The 19,379-nt window shown below is 36.3% G+C and overlaps 1 protein-coding gene across 1 annotated transcript in view; it reads left to right on the top strand.

Annotated features, from left to right (window-relative positions):
* FGF14 (fibroblast growth factor 14) overlaps positions 1 to 19,379 on the top strand; it is a 195,683-nt gene that overhangs the window by 24,127 nt on the left and 152,177 nt on the right. The window contains exon 2 of the mRNA XM_001093573.5: positions 18,161 to 18,271. Within this exon, the coding sequence (XP_001093573.1) occupies positions 18,161 to 18,271 (111 nt within the window). The remainder of the gene's footprint in view (positions 1 to 18,160; positions 18,272 to 19,379) is intronic.

The raw sequence follows: 19,379 nt of genomic DNA, 5'->3' as shown, positions 1-19,379 counted from the left end.
ACTTCAAGTATAAGAATGTAGGTGCTTTCAGGGAGCCACTGTTCTCTCCACCAAAGCACAGCAATCACACAGACACATAATCACAATACATTATACTTAATGCTATAGCAGCACTTGGCTGCAGAATATTGTGATGGTACCACACAGGCTGACTTCATGCAGTTCAAGGTGCAGGAGCAGGAAAAACCTGCCAGAGGAGATCATGGACAGAGAGCTAATGACAGGATGAATAGGAACTAGCCATTTGAAAAGATGCAAAGACTGGCTTTCAATAGCAGGCAGCCCACGCAGAGAGCAAGCCTCCATTAAAATCCTACTATCCTGCCTCCTACATTACTCTTGCAATTATGTCCTTGTCATGGTCCAGCCTCTGAGAAAGGATCTGGCATCTATTGCAGGGTCATGGGTATGGCATCATAACTGCATGCATCGTAGCCAACATCCAGTGACCACAGCAATACTTCACCTGTCTACATATGATCTTGCCACTGCCTGCTTTAATCTATTGACCTCAACTATTCTTAGGATGCAATTCATTTTTTATATAATTAGCAGACCTCCCAAGATTTGGACACTTGGCCATGTTTTCCATCCTCATTCCATGGTGATGCCCCTCGCTTTATCTAAAATAACATATGAGATTCATGCGGCATCCTGTGCTGTCACTTGGACAGATATTGTTATGTCCACATTTCAGAGAAATTCGAGAGGTTGTGACTTACATTAAATCGCATAGCTCATTGGCAACTGAACCCCACTGTTTTCCCGGCACACTGTCGGGAGGCCAGCCTACTGTCAAATGTTCGATTTTGTTCCTGGAGATTTCAGGATGGATTTGGGACAAACTACCTCCTTGTTTTCTGCAAATTCATTTTCCCTTTAGCCATATAACACTGGATTTGGGGTATTTTGGGGACATGGTAGTGAGTCATGACAAGTTTAATTCCTTTTACTTCACATGTTCAGTGGCCCATGTAATTACAAGGCACAGGGATTTCCTCTCTGCTGTTAAGAGAATTATCAAGTTAAGAATGTCTTGATCTTAATTAGTTTTTACTAGGCCTTTCTGATGCCCAAATAATATATGTGGCTAAATGGTAAACAATAAGGATGAGGCCTATTTTTTGTTTGTTTGTTTCTAAAACACTTTTCAAAGAATGTACAGTGGGAACCTACAAGGAAATCTTCGTCTCAAAAGTTTTTTATATAAAAGTTTAATATAAGGCACTTTTCCTTATGGTAAAATTAAGAGTTTAGATAAGGGATACATTTTTAAATAATAAAAAAAGTAAAAAGACGCTTCTTTTGCATCTTTGGATTGTGTTGTGTTCAATTCCATATTATTTTATTTTCCTTGCTATGCAAACTCTAGACATCTTAAAAATTAGCTATTGGTAATCTTATCAATTCTCCTGTAAGTCTGCCACATAATTGGATAGCTTTTTTGTTTTTTGTTATGTTACATCTTCTTACCCCTAACATGTACACTCTCATTCTCTGTATTTTTTCATAGAGTTCTCATCTCTCAACTTCTGTCTCTATTTCTGATATCCTCCATCTGAAGCATGTATCAGAAGTTCTCTCTGTGATTGGTGGAATAAATTAAAACTGTGTGATTATTTCCTACTATATTCAGCAGCTTGGATCAAAAGCTTAGATTTACAACTTTCTAACTGTGTGAACATTATCAAATATCTGATTGGGTTAAGTTTCTAATTTTATATGTATATTTATATGCGTGTGTGTATATATATGTATATTTGTATATGTGTGTATATGTAGAAATGTAGAGATCTGTGTGTGTATTTACATAACTAAAATTAGTGCATTAATAATAGATCTGCATGGTTTTCAAAGGATGATGTCAATTAATGTTTATAAAATTCTTAGTAGTGTGTTTGACACAGTGAATAATGGCTAAATGATGGTTGTCATTCTTGTTACTGTTGTTATTACAACCAGCATGGTGACTGCATATGGGAAGATACAGAGCAGACTATGAGGACCAGAAAGAGAAGGATGCCTTCTTGTATTATTACTAGGCATTAGGTTGCTTTCTGCAAGGTGGCGGCTATAAAGTATTCTGGGATGGCACTATCTGAATGCTGAGAGCAAAGGGCCCATCTCCAGAGGGCACATCTGGAATTGGGTTATATTCCTCACAACTGGAGAGAGGGAAGGCCAATGTGATGTGAGGGCCCAGGCATTTGGAGCAAGGTAACTGGACTGCAGGGGCTTTTGTAGAAGAAGAGGTACAAAGCAGAGGGTAGTGAGTCTCCTTACACAAAGTATTCACCTCTCTGTATTATGGTTGCCAGTTTCACAGATGTGAACTATGAATTCAAATTTAATTTCCTGTAAAAGGTACAGTGAAAATAAATAGCAAAAGAAGAAAAAATGTTAACCTCAGCTTAGCCTCTGCTAAGGGCCACGCAACAGTTCTGAAACCACCATCCACTGGATCTTGGTGATCCTACCTTGATGGGGTAGACATTATTCCCCTTGTCTTCTTATCAATAAGAAAAAAAAAAAAGGCTCCTGAAAGGTGAGATACCTTGTCCAACTCAGGGATCTGGTGAGAGGGTAACTGGCTCCACCTTTGTCCCGATTTCAAGTTCTTTCTTCCTCCACCCCCAATCCCCTCTTAGCCAGAGTCAGTGCTGCAGATGTGTGAGCGAGGCAGGTAGAAGGACATGTGGCTCTGGGCCTGACATCTTGCTGTGTGTGGCATTGCCAGGGAAATGCTCAGCTACAGGACCCCTTGACCTGTCTGCTTCCATGAATGTACAGAAGCGTAAATTCTGCTCTCTGACTGTGAAACATTTTGTTCCCACATGGAGGTTGTGTGAGAGTAGAGCATTGTGGATACACCCCATATTGTTGTAACCTATTTTCTGCTGTTCTTGCTGAGATCTGAGGATTTTTATTTAAAGTTCTGCCTTTCTGGGTTGACCTTAGGAGCTATAGATTTCATTTTCCTGGAGGGACTTAGAGGAACAGAGGTCCCCAAATGGTTCTCCCTGGCTCACTGCAGAGCAAAGCAGACAAAAAGGTTTTTACAAGTCCTGGGCAGTCAGCATTAGTCTGTTTTCCAAGAACGATGTTTTTTTCAGGTAAAACAGGAAATGCTTTTCACACATTAAATGTAGAGGTGTGCTACAGGTGTGGACTGCCTAAGAAAGAAAGAAAGTCATGAGACAAAAGCACCCAAACCTCCTCAGCAAGGCTCTGAAATATGCAGAAAAGCAGTTCCTCTCTAGTATTGAAGCCCTCGCGTAAGTGAAAAATTATATCAGAACTTAACTATTACATTGTTTAGTCTAAAGGAGCTATGCCTTTTGTTTTGTTTTGGTTTGGTTTGGTTTTGCTTTTGTATTGTTTAAGTGAATTGAGTTTTAGAACTCAGCCAAGATGGTTTGGTACAATATCATAATTAGGGAATACAGACTGGTTCTTGACAGGAGAGATTAGAGACTATTTCATAAACGGGGATATTTAAGCTAAGGCTTGATATAGGGCAGTGTTTTGACAGGTGTAAAGGCATAAGAAATCATCTGAATAAAGATGAATGCGATAAAAATGCATGAGTGTAGGCTAAGTAGCACTGCAAAGCAAAGTACTCTCAGAGCCCGAAACGTGTAGAGGTTGGAATCAACTCTCTCTCTCATTAACCAGTCAATACTAAGCAGATGATGCCTGTTCTCAGATCCAGATTTTCTCCATGTGTTACATGGAGTAGGTTAAAGATGGAAATAATGTATGTTAGAAATTTCTAGGTTAAAAAGTACATAGTAAAGTTCCCTTGCTCTTTCCTTTATCTGACAAGACATCAGCTTGACGTTTTGCTTTGACGAGTGGTTTGCAATCTATTTCCCAATGTGGAGATGGATGGATTTCTTCAGACATGAGTTTATAAATATGTCTGGTTTTTTTTTCCATTTATTTATATTTCACATGAGTAAAACCAGGGGCATAAAATAGCTCTACAATTCCATTAAACTTAAAAATCTAGAAAATGTATCATAGTACTTAAATGTTGAGACAGAGAGTGAATATCAAATTCCTTTCATCAAATACTGTAGTGAATGAGAAAAGGCAAAAACTATCCTGGGAGCCAGGCATTACAGCTCAGATTTTTCTCATCATTAGCTACATAGTCCTCTGAAGTGAAGCCGGTTTTATCTCTAAATCAGTGAACATGGCAGTTGAACTTTATTTTTTTAAATGGCAGTTCCTCTATGAGTCTGCTGGGGCTACCTTAACAAAATATCACAGACTGGGTGACTTCAATAACAGAAATGTGTTTTCTCACAGTTCTGAAAGCTACAAGCTCAAGATTAAGGCATTGGCATGCTTGATTTCTCCTGAGGCCTCTCTCCTTGGCTTGTAGATGCTGTCTTCGCCCTTGGTCTACATGTGGTCTTTTGTCTGTAGTTGTCTGAGGTCCTAATCTCCTCTTCTAGAAGGAAACCAGACCTATTGGACTAAGGCGCAACCTAATGACCTCATTTTAACTTAATTACATCTTTAAGGGCCCTGTCTGCAAATGTAGTTCATTCTGAGCATTAAGACTTCAACATATGAGTTTTAGGGGGACACAATTCATTTAATAATACTTCCTTTGAGGCTTTCACACCATTAGACCCAAGTAAGAAGAAATGCATCTTTGAAGAAGTGTTTTGTTGTGCTCTATCAGAAGGTAATCTTGGAAACACGGGGTCCTTTACAGTTGTCTGCCTTTGAGTTGACCAGGGAGATGCTCATTTATTTAACTGCATGAAAACATTTCAGAAAAATGTTGACAGGGATTTAAAGCTTTGCTATTGTGTATTAATGATCTTGTTATATATCCTCCTATCATAAAGCTACAGAGTAAGCTTGATTAAAAATTAAATTAACCCCCTGTGGAAATGTCAGTAGGAATCATATTGAATTACCTAAAGTCACATAATGTCTTAAAAAGCCTCCCAATTCTTGAGCACAAACTTTAAATTTTACACACACACACACACATATTCATGTATATATTTATATGTATGTATATGCACACAGAAAATGCTACCATTATTCACAGAAAAGCTTAAAATTTCAGAAATAGAAAATTAGAAACACAGTGCAGTACTTTTTCAGGTTAAAATTTTAACATTTATTTTTAGCAAGCATCTGCTGTGTGAAGAATAGGTTGCCCCTACCAGCAGTTCCCAGTGTTCTCTAAAATGTGACTTTGATGGGTCACTTCTTGAGAAAAAGATGAGAAAATATGTTTACTATTTCTCTAATGTTCAGTGTGCAAACTTTTAGCTTGAGTTTCATGTGTGCCCAGAGCTGCCTGCAAACTGCTGTCAGCCTCACCTACCATTATCCCCAAAGCCTACAAATCCATCTCCCTTCAGAAAATACTTTGGACTTCCTCCCAAGAGGACATCTCCTTACTTGAAAAAGGTACTTCATTCTGTCATCCACATCTTGGCCATCTCTGACTCAATTTCATCTCAGTTTCTCTCCAAACCCTTCCACTAACCACCTGGATTAAAATGACCAGATGTTACAATTTGTATCTATAGCAAACATTTTTATGGTTAATTTTTTGATACATAATGATTGTGCATATTTCTGGGGCATGTGATATTTAGATACATAACTGCAATGTGTAATGATCAAATCAGGGTAACTAGAATATCCATTGCCTCAAACATTGTTCAATTTCTATGTGGGGAACATTCCAAATCTTTCTTCCTGCTATTTTGAAATATACAGTAAATTATTGCTAACTATAGTCATCCTAATGTGCTATCAAATACTAGACCTTATTCTTTCTATTTAACTGTATTTTTGCGCCCATTAAACAACCTTTCTTCATCATTTACCCCTACTCCTTCCCAGCCCCTGCAAACCACCATTCTGCTATCTCCATGAGATCAACTTTTTTGGCTCCCACAAGAGCATGAGATAGCTGTTTTTCTGTGCCCCTTATTTCACTTAACATAAGGTCCTCCAGTTCCATCCATGTTGCTGCAAATGAAAGGATTTCACTCATTTGTATGGCTTAGTAATATTTCATTGTATATTATATAAATTCCATTATATATGTGCATGTGTGTATGTGTGTATATATATACATATATATATGAAATATATTTACATACCACATTTTCTTTGTTCATGCACTGATGGACATTGACCCCCCCCCCCTTTTGGCTATTGTGAATAGTGATACAACAAACATGAGAGTACAGATTTTTTTTTTTCAATATACTTATTTCCTTTCTTTTAGACATATACCCAGCAGTGGAATTGCTGGATCATATGATGTTCCACTTTTTATTTTTTGAGAATCCTCCATACTGTTTTCCATAGTGGTTGTACTAATTTACTTTCCCACCAAAAATTGTATGAGGGTTCTTCTTTGTCTGCATCTTCCCTGGCATATGTTATTTTCCTCATTTTGATAATAGCCATGTCAACTGGGGTGAGATGGTATCTCATTGCGGTTTTGATTTGCATTTCTCTGGTGATTAGTGATGTTGAACATTTTAAAAATATAACTGTTGGCCATTTGTATGTCTTCTTTTAAGAATGTCTATTCAGATCTTTGCCCGTTTTTAAATTAGGTTTGTTATTTTGTTGTTGTTGTTGTTATTGTTGTTGTTGTTAAGTTGTTCAAGTTTCTTACATATTCTGGTTCTCAATCCCTTGTTAGATAGTTGGCAAATATTTTCTCGTTCTGTAGGTTGTGTCTTCATTCTCTTGGTGTGCAGAAGTTTGTCAGCTTAATATAATCCCATTTATCTATATTTGCTTTTCTTGCTTACACTTTTGAGGTCTTAACCCCAAAATTCTTGCTCAGACCAATGTCCTGAGACAATTCTTTAATGTTTTCTTCCAGTAGTTTTAAAGTTTCAGGTCTTAACATCTTACATTTAAATCTTTAATACATTTTCAGTTGATTTTTTAATATAGTGAGAGATAGGGATCTATTATTGTTTTGCATATGGATATCCAGTCTTCCTAGCACCGTTTATTAAAGAAAGTATCCTTTTCCCGAAGTGTGTTCTTGGTGCCTTTGTCAAAAATGAGTTTGTGAACAAAAATGTGTGGATTCATTTCCGGGCTCTCTATTCTGTTCCATTGGTCTGTGTGTCTGTTTTTATGCTGGTATTATGCAGTGTTAGTTACTATGGCTTTGTAGTATATTTTGAAGTCAGTCAGTGTGATGCTTCTAGCTTGTTCTTCATAGCAAGCATTTTTAAAGTTACTTCTAAAGGATGATCATCTTCCTTGGCCAGTGACATCAAATAAATTACTATTAAGTGTTTTTCAGTGCTGAGCTGTTTTCTATATAATCCAACCTGATGGTCACATAAAGCTGTAAATATTTTAAGGAAGAAAATACCTTAAACTTCCTAGTAGATTTGGATATTAACACTGTCTTTTCATAGAGCTGAAATTAAAGGAGGAGTTTTTATTTGGTTTTCACACACATGTCCTGAGGCAATAACCTGAAATTTTAAAAGTGGTTTCAAATGTTAGATTTTCTATCTGCTGTACAACTGTACTATAAAATTAAAGGAAACAAAAAACAGGCATGGGCATACGATAATTAGACGGTATTCCCGAGTGTGGTATTTTGAAGTTTTGCGTTTTGGTTTCCTCGTGACGTTCATTTGAAACCTGGTTCATTGAGGTCTAGCTGCAAACCTTCCAGATCTTGTCCTTCTTTGCAGCTCCAGGTTTCTCGGGCCTATGGTTCTCCAGGACCCTGCATTTTTTTTTTTTTTTTCCAGAGACCTGTGTCAGATTAGTTACACACACAAAAAAAGGCTTTTGGGTAAAGGGAAACTTCATGTACTGAGCAAGAAGCATGAATGTAAAAATATAGAACCCCTAGGGATAAGGAATTCAGTGGCTACCTATGCCATTCGAAAGGAGTGTGCCAAAATGTGAGCTGAGTAGTGCCTTTCCCAGCATTTTCTTTTTTTAGAAATTAAAAGTATGGGTCTGATGCCAAAGCTACAAACCATGCATCCAATTTAAGTGAAGGACTTAAATGTACATTTGGGAGAGTTGAGGGAAAGCAGAAAGAGGATCTGTTTCTGAATCACCTCGCCTCTTTCTCTTCCTCCCTCCCACCCTCCACCCTGAAAACATGTCCACACAGTGGGATTGCTTGTTAAATTAGCACACTATGACTATGTAACTATATTTGTGAAATAGAGTCAAATTAAAATTGAAAGAAAATAACTGAAATACAAAAACTATGAAAAGAAAGTTGAATCCATCATCTAGTGCAAATGTTCTTCCAGCTCAAACTACCTCTAAAATAGCCCTGGCCTGCCTACAGCTCCACATCTCACAGTTTGCTTTATGAAGTATCAAAATATTCTCAAACTTTTGACTACGATAGGTTTCCGTGTTTTTAAACTTTTGCTCCAATAAGCAAGGTCTGTCTGTTTTCTTTTAACAATTTTATAAGAAACTGTTTCCTTTTCTCCTCTCCATTCATTCACTCATGTCCACCCTTCCTCGCTTACTAATTATTCATAGTCCAGCCCCTAAGAAGAAGAAAGCCGCAGCGTTTGCCGTACTTAGTGTGTGTGTGTGTGTGTGTGTATGTGTGTGTGGGGGGGGGTGGTTGGGACGAGGTAGGGAGACAGGGATCCTAAACTAGTGCTTTTCAAATGGTAATAAATTTCCACTTTTTAAATAAAGTATGCTTTTTTCCTCAAGATTTTTTTCAAAGCAGCAATTCCCTTCCCAATTCCTGTAGCAAATGACCATCCAACTTCTTGAACACTTTCAGTAACAGGGAACGCATTACTCTGTGGTAGAGTTAATTCTTTCACAGGATAGCTAAGAGTATTGAACATTTCGTTGTCCTTTTTGATTTATTTATTCATATATTAATCATGTATTTATCGAGCACCTGCTATATGACAGGCTCTGTTCTAGGCACCTGGAATCTAGCAGTGACCACAGGGACAGCAACCACTGTCCTTATTTATGTTCCATCTTGGCGTCACTCCACTAATTTGTCCTAATTCTGTCTTCTGAGGCAAAACTAAATAATTCCACTCCCTGTTTTTGTGACAGCCCCACAAATTGTTGAAAATGACATTTCATCATATTCAGATTAAACATTTTCTTACACGGTTTTCCCCAGGCCCACCCTATCTGTTACTCGTGCCCCTTCATTGTGTGTTTGCATCAGGGGTGGTCTGAGAACACTGGGATGCCCACCTAGAGCAGAGCTGAGTGGTACCTGGGCAGCGTGAGAGGCCAGACCACAGGGGCTTTAACATTCACGCCATCATTTCCTTTTGTGTTGCTCTTGCACACATCACATAGTGACTCTCTGACTCCATTTGCTTATCTTTTTTTTTTTTTTTTTTCCCCAAGATGGAGTCATTCTGTCACCTAGGCTGGAGTGCAGTGGCGTGATCTGGCCTCACTGCAACCTCTGCCTCCCAGGTTCAATTGATTCTCCTGCCTTAGCCTCCAGAGTAGCTGGGACTACAGGCACGTGCCACCACACCCGGCTAATTTTTGTATTTTTAGTAGAGATGGAGTTTCACCATGTAGGCCAAGCTGGTGTTGAACTCCTGACCTCAGGTGATCTACCAGCCTCTGCCTCCCAAAGTGCTGGGATTACAGGTATGAGCCACCATACCCGGCCTCATTTTCATATCTTAAAGTGAGGATAATAATGCTACCTAGCTCAAAAAGTCACTTTGCATATTAAATGAGTTAGTATTTTTAAAAAGAGCACTTAGAGTCGTTTCTGGCCCAAAGTGTATGCTCAGGAAATGATAGCTATTATTCTTACTATTGTTATCATTAGTATTGGATATTACCTTTCTGTTTATACAGCCTCATTGTTTTAGGACTCACATCATGCTGTTGGTTTACTGATGATGTGGACAATTGACAGCAACCTGCTTTGGCTGTAAATTCCTCTCAACTCCTAGCAAAATGCTTGGTCAAAGTATATTTACAATAAACGTCTCCTAAAGGAGCAAGTTAAATATCTTGGCATTTGAAAACATGCTTAAACAAAACATAGACAGGATTTCTTCTCCTGTTTTCCAGTGTAAAATGATGTATTTCTGTGGCTGTGTTGTAGAATTCTAGAGACATATGTGTCATTAAGATTCATTAAGGGTGATGTTACGAACTGCCTTTCTAAAATTTTAAGCCTTAATAAATAAAAATGGTGAAGAGGCATCACTTCCTGGTGATAAAATATGCAGAAACTTAGGGTTTTAGAGATGCATATAAGTGGTTGCAACTGAATTCAAGAGCAAATGCTACAGTATCCTTCATGAAATGTTCACACTGATTTCCAGGAGTATTTTTTTCTTTCTTTCTGTTCATAACATCTGGTTGAAATGTTTTTCCTGTCTGGTTAAAAGTGTAGATGTCTACTTGGATTCACAGGTATCATATCTCTGAATGCCGCCTCTTTTCTTCTCCTTCCCTTGCTGCTCGGGAGATTCTGTAGGGAGGATTATTAATTAAAAAAAAAAAAAAAAAAAACTTTTATCACTCCTATCTCCTCCCAGAAGCAGCTAGAAGACAAATGTCTGGAAAACAAACTCAGAAGGGGACAGAGCTCAGATGTTTGCACCTTTCCTTAAATGGAAGTAGCTTTAAGGTGTTTATCACTATCATTTCCAACTATCTATCCATTAGGTGGAGGTCTCTAAGTAGTTCTAGATATGAACAGACAAGATGAGTGATATACTTGCTCCAAAATGTTACTTCTTAAATGCATGAGCCTCAGTTCTGGATGATGAATAGATCAGTCCTTGTCATGTGCAGTTATTTTCTAAATTCACCCACTGCTTATTTTTTAAACATAAAACATTTAAAGAAATGCTTCCTGGCTCTAAAGCAAATGTATGAAAAAAAATCCAGAAAATATATTTTTTCAGACAAAGTTCCCAGTTTACTGCTCTACTGTTTATCTGAAGAAATTGATAAAATGGCACATCTGGTGTAATTCTTGTTTTCCTGGTTAATGCAATATCCTGATGCAATATAACTTTTGCTGAAAGGCTTTTGATTCTGAATTTTATTTAGTAAAAATGCACTTTAATTTCAACGGATGTCTTTGGTTCTTTAACATCTACTTTTCATCATGCTAATTCTATATTTCAGACAATGTAATGATAGCTGAAGAACAAATTAATATGGTCTGCTATAGGTTTAACTGACTGTGGAAAATTCTGTGAATGAATCAAATAGCAGTTTTTCTTCAGATTCTTTAAATTCAGGGAATCCCATTTCTAGTTTCCGAAAGGAGAAGTGAATCATTCTTCATAGTGACTTAGCTGAATATGTTAAATCTGTGTATTAAATTTAACATAATACTGTATCTACAGTTAAAAATGAATCGTATTTAGATAACAAACTGAAATATCTCACATTTCCCTCTTTAGTTGTCAATAGCAATTAAGAACTTACATAAAATGCTCTTTGCTTCATAATCTGGGAAATATTTACTCTCTCAGCTGGCAGTGTATTCCTTTCTAATATTTATGTTAATAGAAGGACAAATAAAGTTCCTGAAAGTACCATAAGTATGTCTTTTAGTGTTTGGTGTCATTGACATATCAACAAGGAGTCTGAAGATGAGTAACACACCCACCTCTGTCAATGCCACAGATGATAACATTGATGGTGATGAATAGATGGCACTTGAGCAACACGCGAGCACCCCAGACAGAGCACACAGCTTCTTTGCCTGCGTGCTTGTGTTCTGGGAAGGAGCAAATGAAATCATTCACAAATCAGGAATCCCTGGCACAGTATAGAATCAGGAAAGCTTTTTCTAGATGGGATTGTAATGATGGATTGACTTGGATCCCAAATATTGTCACCAAAAGATACATGCTTTTCTTACTGAAATAGGCACAAGAATTTTGCTAATTGTTGTATTTTGCAATTACATAATTGATATTTAGGATTTAATTTTGAAAATATGTAATGACAACTTAATAAATTAGTAGGCCAAAGCGCACGATGTTTTATCATACAAGTATTCATCTTTGTAAGTGATGAATAAATAAGGTGGAACAATAGATCTGATATTTTGGCCATTTTATTGTCCGTTTCTGGATTATGTGGGTCATGAGAGCTACAGTGTGTTTCTAATATGTTGGAACTTTGCAATGAGAAAATTTCATTGGAAAATAGTGTTGGAAAGAGTGCTTCTCTGAGTTCTAAAGATTTCCTTCCTTCTGTAGTTTACATACACTAGATACTCAAAAAGCTAGTGAGAGTTCAACCCTGGGCTAGGAATCCTGAGATACTCCTGTTAGGTCTGCTCCTTGGAGATAAGGGTCAAGTGTTAAGCAGGATTCTTACAATCTCCCTTCCTTTTAATGATCTCTTCAAACATTTTCCCCAGAAAAGTCTTTGCCCCCAGTCATTCTCTTAGTATACCTTACCTAGAGGAAATGTTTTAGCTACAATAGTTTTTGGGGGAAAAGCTTAAAATTATTGGTGTTTCCATTTCAAAACCCACACTTATCTTCAGCTCAAGCATGCTTTTCTCCAACTCTTAAATACAATACAAAAAGTGCATTTTACCTCAAAGGCCATTTAGGACTTATATATAGATACTTTAAAAAACAAAACAGAAAGTGAATTCGGTTCAATAAATACTAGTTGAGCCCCTGTTCTGTGGCAAGCACAGTGATAGGTTATTTTGAGTGATATGCAAATTATCAAGGGATTTATCATTTATTTGCAGAGCAGAAAGACACACAAACTCACTAATTTAACACATGGCTAGTTGATATAAAGCCATATTATAGTTTCTTTCCTCTCCTCAACAAACAGCAAACTCTTTGAGGGCAAGAGCTGTTTGGAGTTTTCTTTGTTTGTTTATTTGTTTTTTTTATTAGTTTGTTTTTGAGACGGAGTTTTGCTCTTGTTGCCCAGGCTGGAGTATAATGGCACACTCAACTCACCACAATCTCTGCCTCCCGGGTTCAAGCAATTCTCATGTCTCAGCCTCCAGAGTAGCTGGGATTACAGGTGCGTGCCACCACGCCCAGCTAATTTTGTATTTTTAGTAGAGACAGGGTTTCTCCATGTTGGTCAGGCTGGTCTCGAACTCCTGAACTCAGGTGATCTGTCCACCTCAGCCTCCCAAAGTGCTGGGATTATAGGTGTGAGCCACTGTGCCTGGCCTGTTTGTTTTTAATGCAAGATACTATCTCTAGTGCCTGCAGACATAGGATTCTGATAGGCAGAGAAGTGGTGGAGAGATATTCTAGCCTGTGGGAGCAGTGTTAAAATTTAACACACATAATAGTACATTGGAATGGGACCCTGAGTTGGGTAAATCACTCTGAAGTAACTGGAACCAGGTTCCTAAGGGAAAGGGTTCTGGAGGTAGCATTGGGTCAATCCATGAAGGAAATTGAGTGTAATCTTAAGGGATAAACAGAGATAGCAAATTTTCCCATGCCTTTAATTTTATGTATCATTTTCTTTAGTGTCCCTATCCCACCTTTATTTTCTCCGTCCTTTGGATAAGTTCCTGGACATGGTTTATTTTTGTGGTTGGATTATATGATAATGTATATCTTTAAGCAAATTATTCAAATACTATTTTGGGCTCCTGGGAGTGCCAAAATCTAATTAGATCTGCCACATTTTTTTTTTCTGCAAAAATGTATATTACAAAGGTTGTTTTTACCCTATAAAAATGTGTGATTTTCCATAGCTAATAGAAGAGAACCTACGTTTAAGAACCTACACTGATAACCAATTAGTACTGAGATTTATGTGTGTATAAACATAGTTCATATGATGTATATACATTCATGTGTTTGCTACGGAAAAACATATGTCATAGTGTACATTTCTCCGTTGAAATCATAGTTTAAAATATATACACCATTTGATTGATTATCCTGATTCTTCTTTTGCCAGTCTTCCCATTGCATGAAAACCATTTATGACAGTGTTTGATTTAATTGAACCCACTTCTAAGAGAATGAGTGTTTTAATTAAAAATGTTGGGTATTTTCCCCCTGAATATGAAGGCGGTTGGACTGATTTGCATTTCTTTCAGTTCGGAGTGTTGAGGGTAATCTATTATGAAACATCTTTTTTCTTGATATGTATGCACATTAGTTTTCATTATTTCTATTTTAATTAATATCACAGATCGTAGTTAGCACAGAGTTTTGTGCAAGGGGTATCCTCAAAACATTTTTAGTAAAATTATCAGGCACACTAAATAGAAAATAAAAGACAAAACTGGAGGAAAAGGGGAATTAAGATAGGCAAAGAAGAGATTCTAAGTTTTGTATTTTCTTAAGCAGAGTAGGTATTCTGAACACAAATATTTTAGAAGAGAATAAAGAGCTCTAATAATTTTATGAGTTAAGAAGCATTTTGCATTTTTGCATGGCTAGCTAAAATATAGGTGTAGGACTTTAGATATTTATTTATTTTTCTATTATTCATTGGGAATCTGTATTGTAAGAGTTTGGGATACATCAGTATTTAAAACAAAAATACTTGTTCTTGTAGGCCTTATATTTAACATTTACTAGAAAAATATGCAAACCTTATTCTATAAGCTTATTTAAAAATGAGCATGTATATTAATACATGTTTGTATTACATGTGATACATGTATCACACATGTAATATTTTCACACTTTTATATCTGAAGCTATTATATGCATTTAGGATAAGGTTTCATTTTTTATCATGGTAACTATATTTCAGATTGTCTTTACATTTTCAAACTCCTTTGGCTAATTTCATGTTAGATTTCAATAGATCATCATTTGTTTTGTTATTAGTTTCTGTACTTGCTTTTAACCACAAAATCCATGTAAGAGAAAAGTCTCATCTTTGTTATTTGTTTAGTGTTTATTTTTGCTTATTTTATTAGTATCATGTCTAATCCTTATTATCTCTATAGGATTTCCCCACCTAAACTATTCTAACTTTAGTTAAACTAGATAATATAACTTATAAATCTACTTAACCCAGAACGCATAAATTGCTACATACTCACCTATGATACCATACAATTACCATAAAATTGTCCAAAGGAACAATTTGACCTCATCTGAGGTTTCAAGAAAGTGCTCTTGAGGAAATGGACGTGTTGATAGAACCAGAGTGGGGAGGAGGAAAAGGAGGCAGCTATGCAAAGGTATGTGCCTGTGGGTGCATACCTATACAGATGTGCAAAGGGGCATTCTAATGCAGGTGGCCATATTTGAGATAGATAAGGTTAAGGGAACAGGATAGATATGGGAAATTATGGAATATTTGTAGGTAACCCACAGTGAATCAGGTGAGGCTACTTGCAGGGGATGGGTAAGGGCTATAGTGAGCAGAGCCATCAGATAAGATAGGGCCTTACTACAGTAAGGTGCTTACGTAACTCAGTGGACAGTGAAGAGTCACTGCATATTTCCAGATCTGAGGGACTTGAACAGGAAAACTGCAGGTGGGAAGACCACCTAAGAGAGGTAATGAGGGGCTGGCAGTAAAAATAGAAAAATAGAAAAAGAGTGAGAGACACTGTGAAGATACTTCAAAAGGAATTGAGCAACTCATTGGTTTTAAACGTATGGTACTGAACTAGCAATTTTGGTAAGGTTTAAATGGGGCAGAGATGTATTGGAAATGTGGCCAATGGAAAAGTGGGATGGATCTGAGAAGAGATTTTTCAAGATCTTTGATTCTTTCTAACCTTTGTGTTGCTGCTTTGTAATCACAAATTCAGCTCTGGCTAGCAGGATTTGAGTTTAGACACAGTGGTGGTTAATCTTCAAAATACAAGTTGGTTTTGGTTTTTTAAACAGATTGATTTGCATTTTATTTTTAGTGTTGAAGACATTTTAGTTCAATTATTCCACTTGTAGAGGCTGCATCAGGTAGCAGTTAAGTGGGCAGGGTCCAGAGCCGAGTGATCAGATTCCAGCTATTGACTTACTGGTTATGTGCCTTTGGTCATATTGTTACTATCAATTGCTCTGTATCTCCATTTCTTCATCCTCTAAGTGGGCTTCTATTAAGTAAGGTAATGGTGAGGATCCAAGAGTTAAAAATAGAATGTGCTTCTAACAATGCCTGGCACCTGAGAAGAATAAAATCAATGGCGTTATGATTTCTAAAAAGGAAAAACATCGAACCGTATGCAACCAGATGAATCAAAATCAATTTGGTTGTATTTTCTTGAAGTTAAAGGAGAAAAACATAATTTTACATTTTATTTGTGCTCCCTCATCCAAAATGAGGCATAATCCCAAAGGGGTCTGTTTGTGTAAGCATGAGGGTGCGTGTGAGTGGGTGGGTAGGTGGCTTCTCACTGCCTCACCTGATCTAGTTAATTCAACTTCAGAAGACATAGTAGCTCAAATAGAAGATTGCTTAGGAATAAGTGATGTCAGAACATAAAGGTTTTACAGAAAAATCGTCAATCACTAATATTCTCAGTATTTTTTCTTGACAAGAGAATAATAAAAAATTCTCTTTTTCACAGTTTTTACTCTTTTTGCTTTTGTTCTCTTCTTTTCCATGCTACGTATTTTCAGGGAAGAGCATAAATAAAATACAGCAAAACTAAGAAAGAAGTCTTTAGTACTTAGCCCAGTCGCACACTAGTATTTTTTTCCGCTAGTGCATATCTTAGAATTATGTGATTTGGGAAGTTATATGCTACAGAATAAGGAATATATGTAACACAATCCAATAATCACATAGAAATTTATTTTTTAAATCCTACTCTTTCAAAAGCTTTCATATTCTAATGTGGCTAGTCATACTGATGTTGTGGTGCTCTGCTGTTCATGCATTCTTTTCCAAAAGGATTTTTCCAGTCTTATACCATCTATGAAGCAAGTCTATGTACAATGGAGTCATGTCTCAGATGATCAGTTTTAAATGATGTGCATAGAAATAGATGTTGAAATTCTTTGTAATTTCTTCAGGACTAATAAAGAGTTTAAGGATAGCTCTCAAAAATTTTTTTTTTGTCTTCACCTATTTGCAAGACCACAATTTTTCTATCGATTACAAGGTGCTAGGTTTCATTACTCAGTAACGTCCGACTGTTTTGACAGCCGGGTTGCATTAGCATGGCCTATTCAGCTGTTGCGGAGAGATGCCAGTTGCCATGGTGAAGATTATGATGTCCCACATCCAATCTGTCCCTGAGATGGGGATGGCTTTTGCAAAACCACATGCAAATATTTGTTTTCAAAGGTACAACTGACTCTTTGTGAAGCACTGGATTACTAGAGTGGATGTCTTTTCAATGAATCATCAAACGAGGATCTATTACCACATGATTTCCCTTTTTGTTTAAATAAACTTACACTGCCCTCTATCTCAATGCCCGTTGACAAAGAATCAGATTTCATATTGTATAATTTGACTGTCCTTTTTAGTTACACAAGTTAATGAGTTTATCTGTTTAACTTGTCTAATTTCTCTATTCGATTGCCTCAGAGCTGACCTCATATGCATGGGTTTGTTGTGTTTCCCCTAGCTCACAAGTAGAGTTTTCCATTTTCCTGTGGATAATGTCTAAGTAGCACAGATACTTCCGTGGAAATAACAATGACCCTTTGAACATCCAGGGGTGTTCTCTGAATTGGGGCTTTTCCTAAGAATATGTATCAAATGTTAGTATGAATGTTTTTAAAATATAGGTATTTTTTGTTTTGTTTGTTTTTAATTTCGGGAATACTTGTCAACTTAAGTAAAAGGAGAACTCCATTAAAAAACCTTTTAATAAAATTTCTGAGAGTCACCAGTTTGCAAAACTCTTATAACTGCCATCATGAGTGCTAATATTGGTTATATTAATTAGTTTATCGTTTAAACTAATAATTCAACTGACAGCTTAATTAGTTTAATAGTTTTCATTAATAATTTAAATATGCATATACTAGTTTTATAAAATGCCTGTTTCTGTGGCTTACTACTGCATTTCCTTTACCTTCTATAAATAGAATACTGCAGGTTTGATAAAGCACAGAAGAATCTGAGAGACAAAATAAAATGTGCTACTTGTATAAAATGTCCTCTTCTGAAAAAAGAAAGAGAAACAGAAAAGTAAAAGGAAACTTGGTGACACACTGTGAGGCTTATGATAACTATGTTTGCCTTTCAGATCCCCAGCTCAAGGGTATAGTGACCAGGTTATATTGCAGGCAAGGCTACTACTTGCAAATGCACCCCGATGGAGCTCTCGATGGAACCAAGGATGACAGCACTAATTCTAGTAAGTGACAACCTCAGGCCACCAGTTACACAGTTGGTAGAAGATACACTGCTACTTAAGTGACTTTTTAAGATTCATTTGCAAATTTTTGGTCATGTTGGTTCATCTTTATAAATGTTACACGCTAGAATGCCATTTACAATTTTATTTACACTATGTGGATGAAAATATTAATGGAGCAACCAAAGAAAACTGTGGTTTAAAGATGATTATGTTAAACAGTTGTCATACCCAGAAAAGTATTATTACTTTTAATCTTATTATTATAAAAGTTAAGTAAGTACACTAGTGTATTTAGGTAAAAATTAATTACATGTTTTCATTGGATGTATTATTTTATCAGGCTCTGAGGTTCTTAATGATGCCTGTGGAAACTCAAAATCTACAAGGAATAGTTTTGTTTTGTTTTGTTTTGTTTCGTTTTACATAGTAGAAATATAATTTAAAATTATTTGCATTTAACAAAAAAAAGTATAGAAAAAACATGAAGGTTGTGTACTTTGAAATTCATTGTGCAAAGTGTTTAACTACTTTATAGAATTGCATCTGTGATAATTTTTAATTAAAAAGCTACACATCTTCCATTGTATTAATGTCTGTGTTCTTTTTCCTATTTCTTTATGTATAACGTTTCTCCGTCTGGTGCCTCTCCTTGCTCAACTGTCTGTGTTTTGCTCTCCCATTTTCTGTTTATATTGGCATTCGATTCATTTTTAATTTAGCATATTAGTTCCAAAATAAGCATACTTTTTACTGTTTGGGGGAGTTAGTGAAAAGCAAAACTGTTTTTATTAGAAATATTTAATCATAAGAAACATTACTGGTGGATCAAAAGTAGATATGAATTTTTTAATTAATGTATCTCTTATTCTTCACATATAAACATCATTCCATGAAAAGAAGTGAGGATTTGAATAATACACATAATCAAATCAGAAGGCACTTCCTTTTTTATTTTTATTTTATTTTATATATTTTTATCAGCTCAATTTAAAATTCAGCACTTCCTTTTTTAAATTCTAGTGATCAAATTGCCAGTAACACTGATTCTGACAGTAGTTAGTTATACAGAATAGGTTATTTTTACGTGTGGTTTTGCCATGTAAAA

The sequence above is a fragment of the Macaca mulatta genome, chromosome 17 (assembly GCF_049350105.2).
Source record: "Macaca mulatta isolate MMU2019108-1 chromosome 17, T2T-MMU8v2.0, whole genome shotgun sequence".
Classification (NCBI taxonomy): domain Eukaryota; kingdom Metazoa; phylum Chordata; class Mammalia; order Primates; family Cercopithecidae; genus Macaca; species Macaca mulatta.
This window is presented reverse-complemented; position numbering and strand designations above follow the sequence as displayed.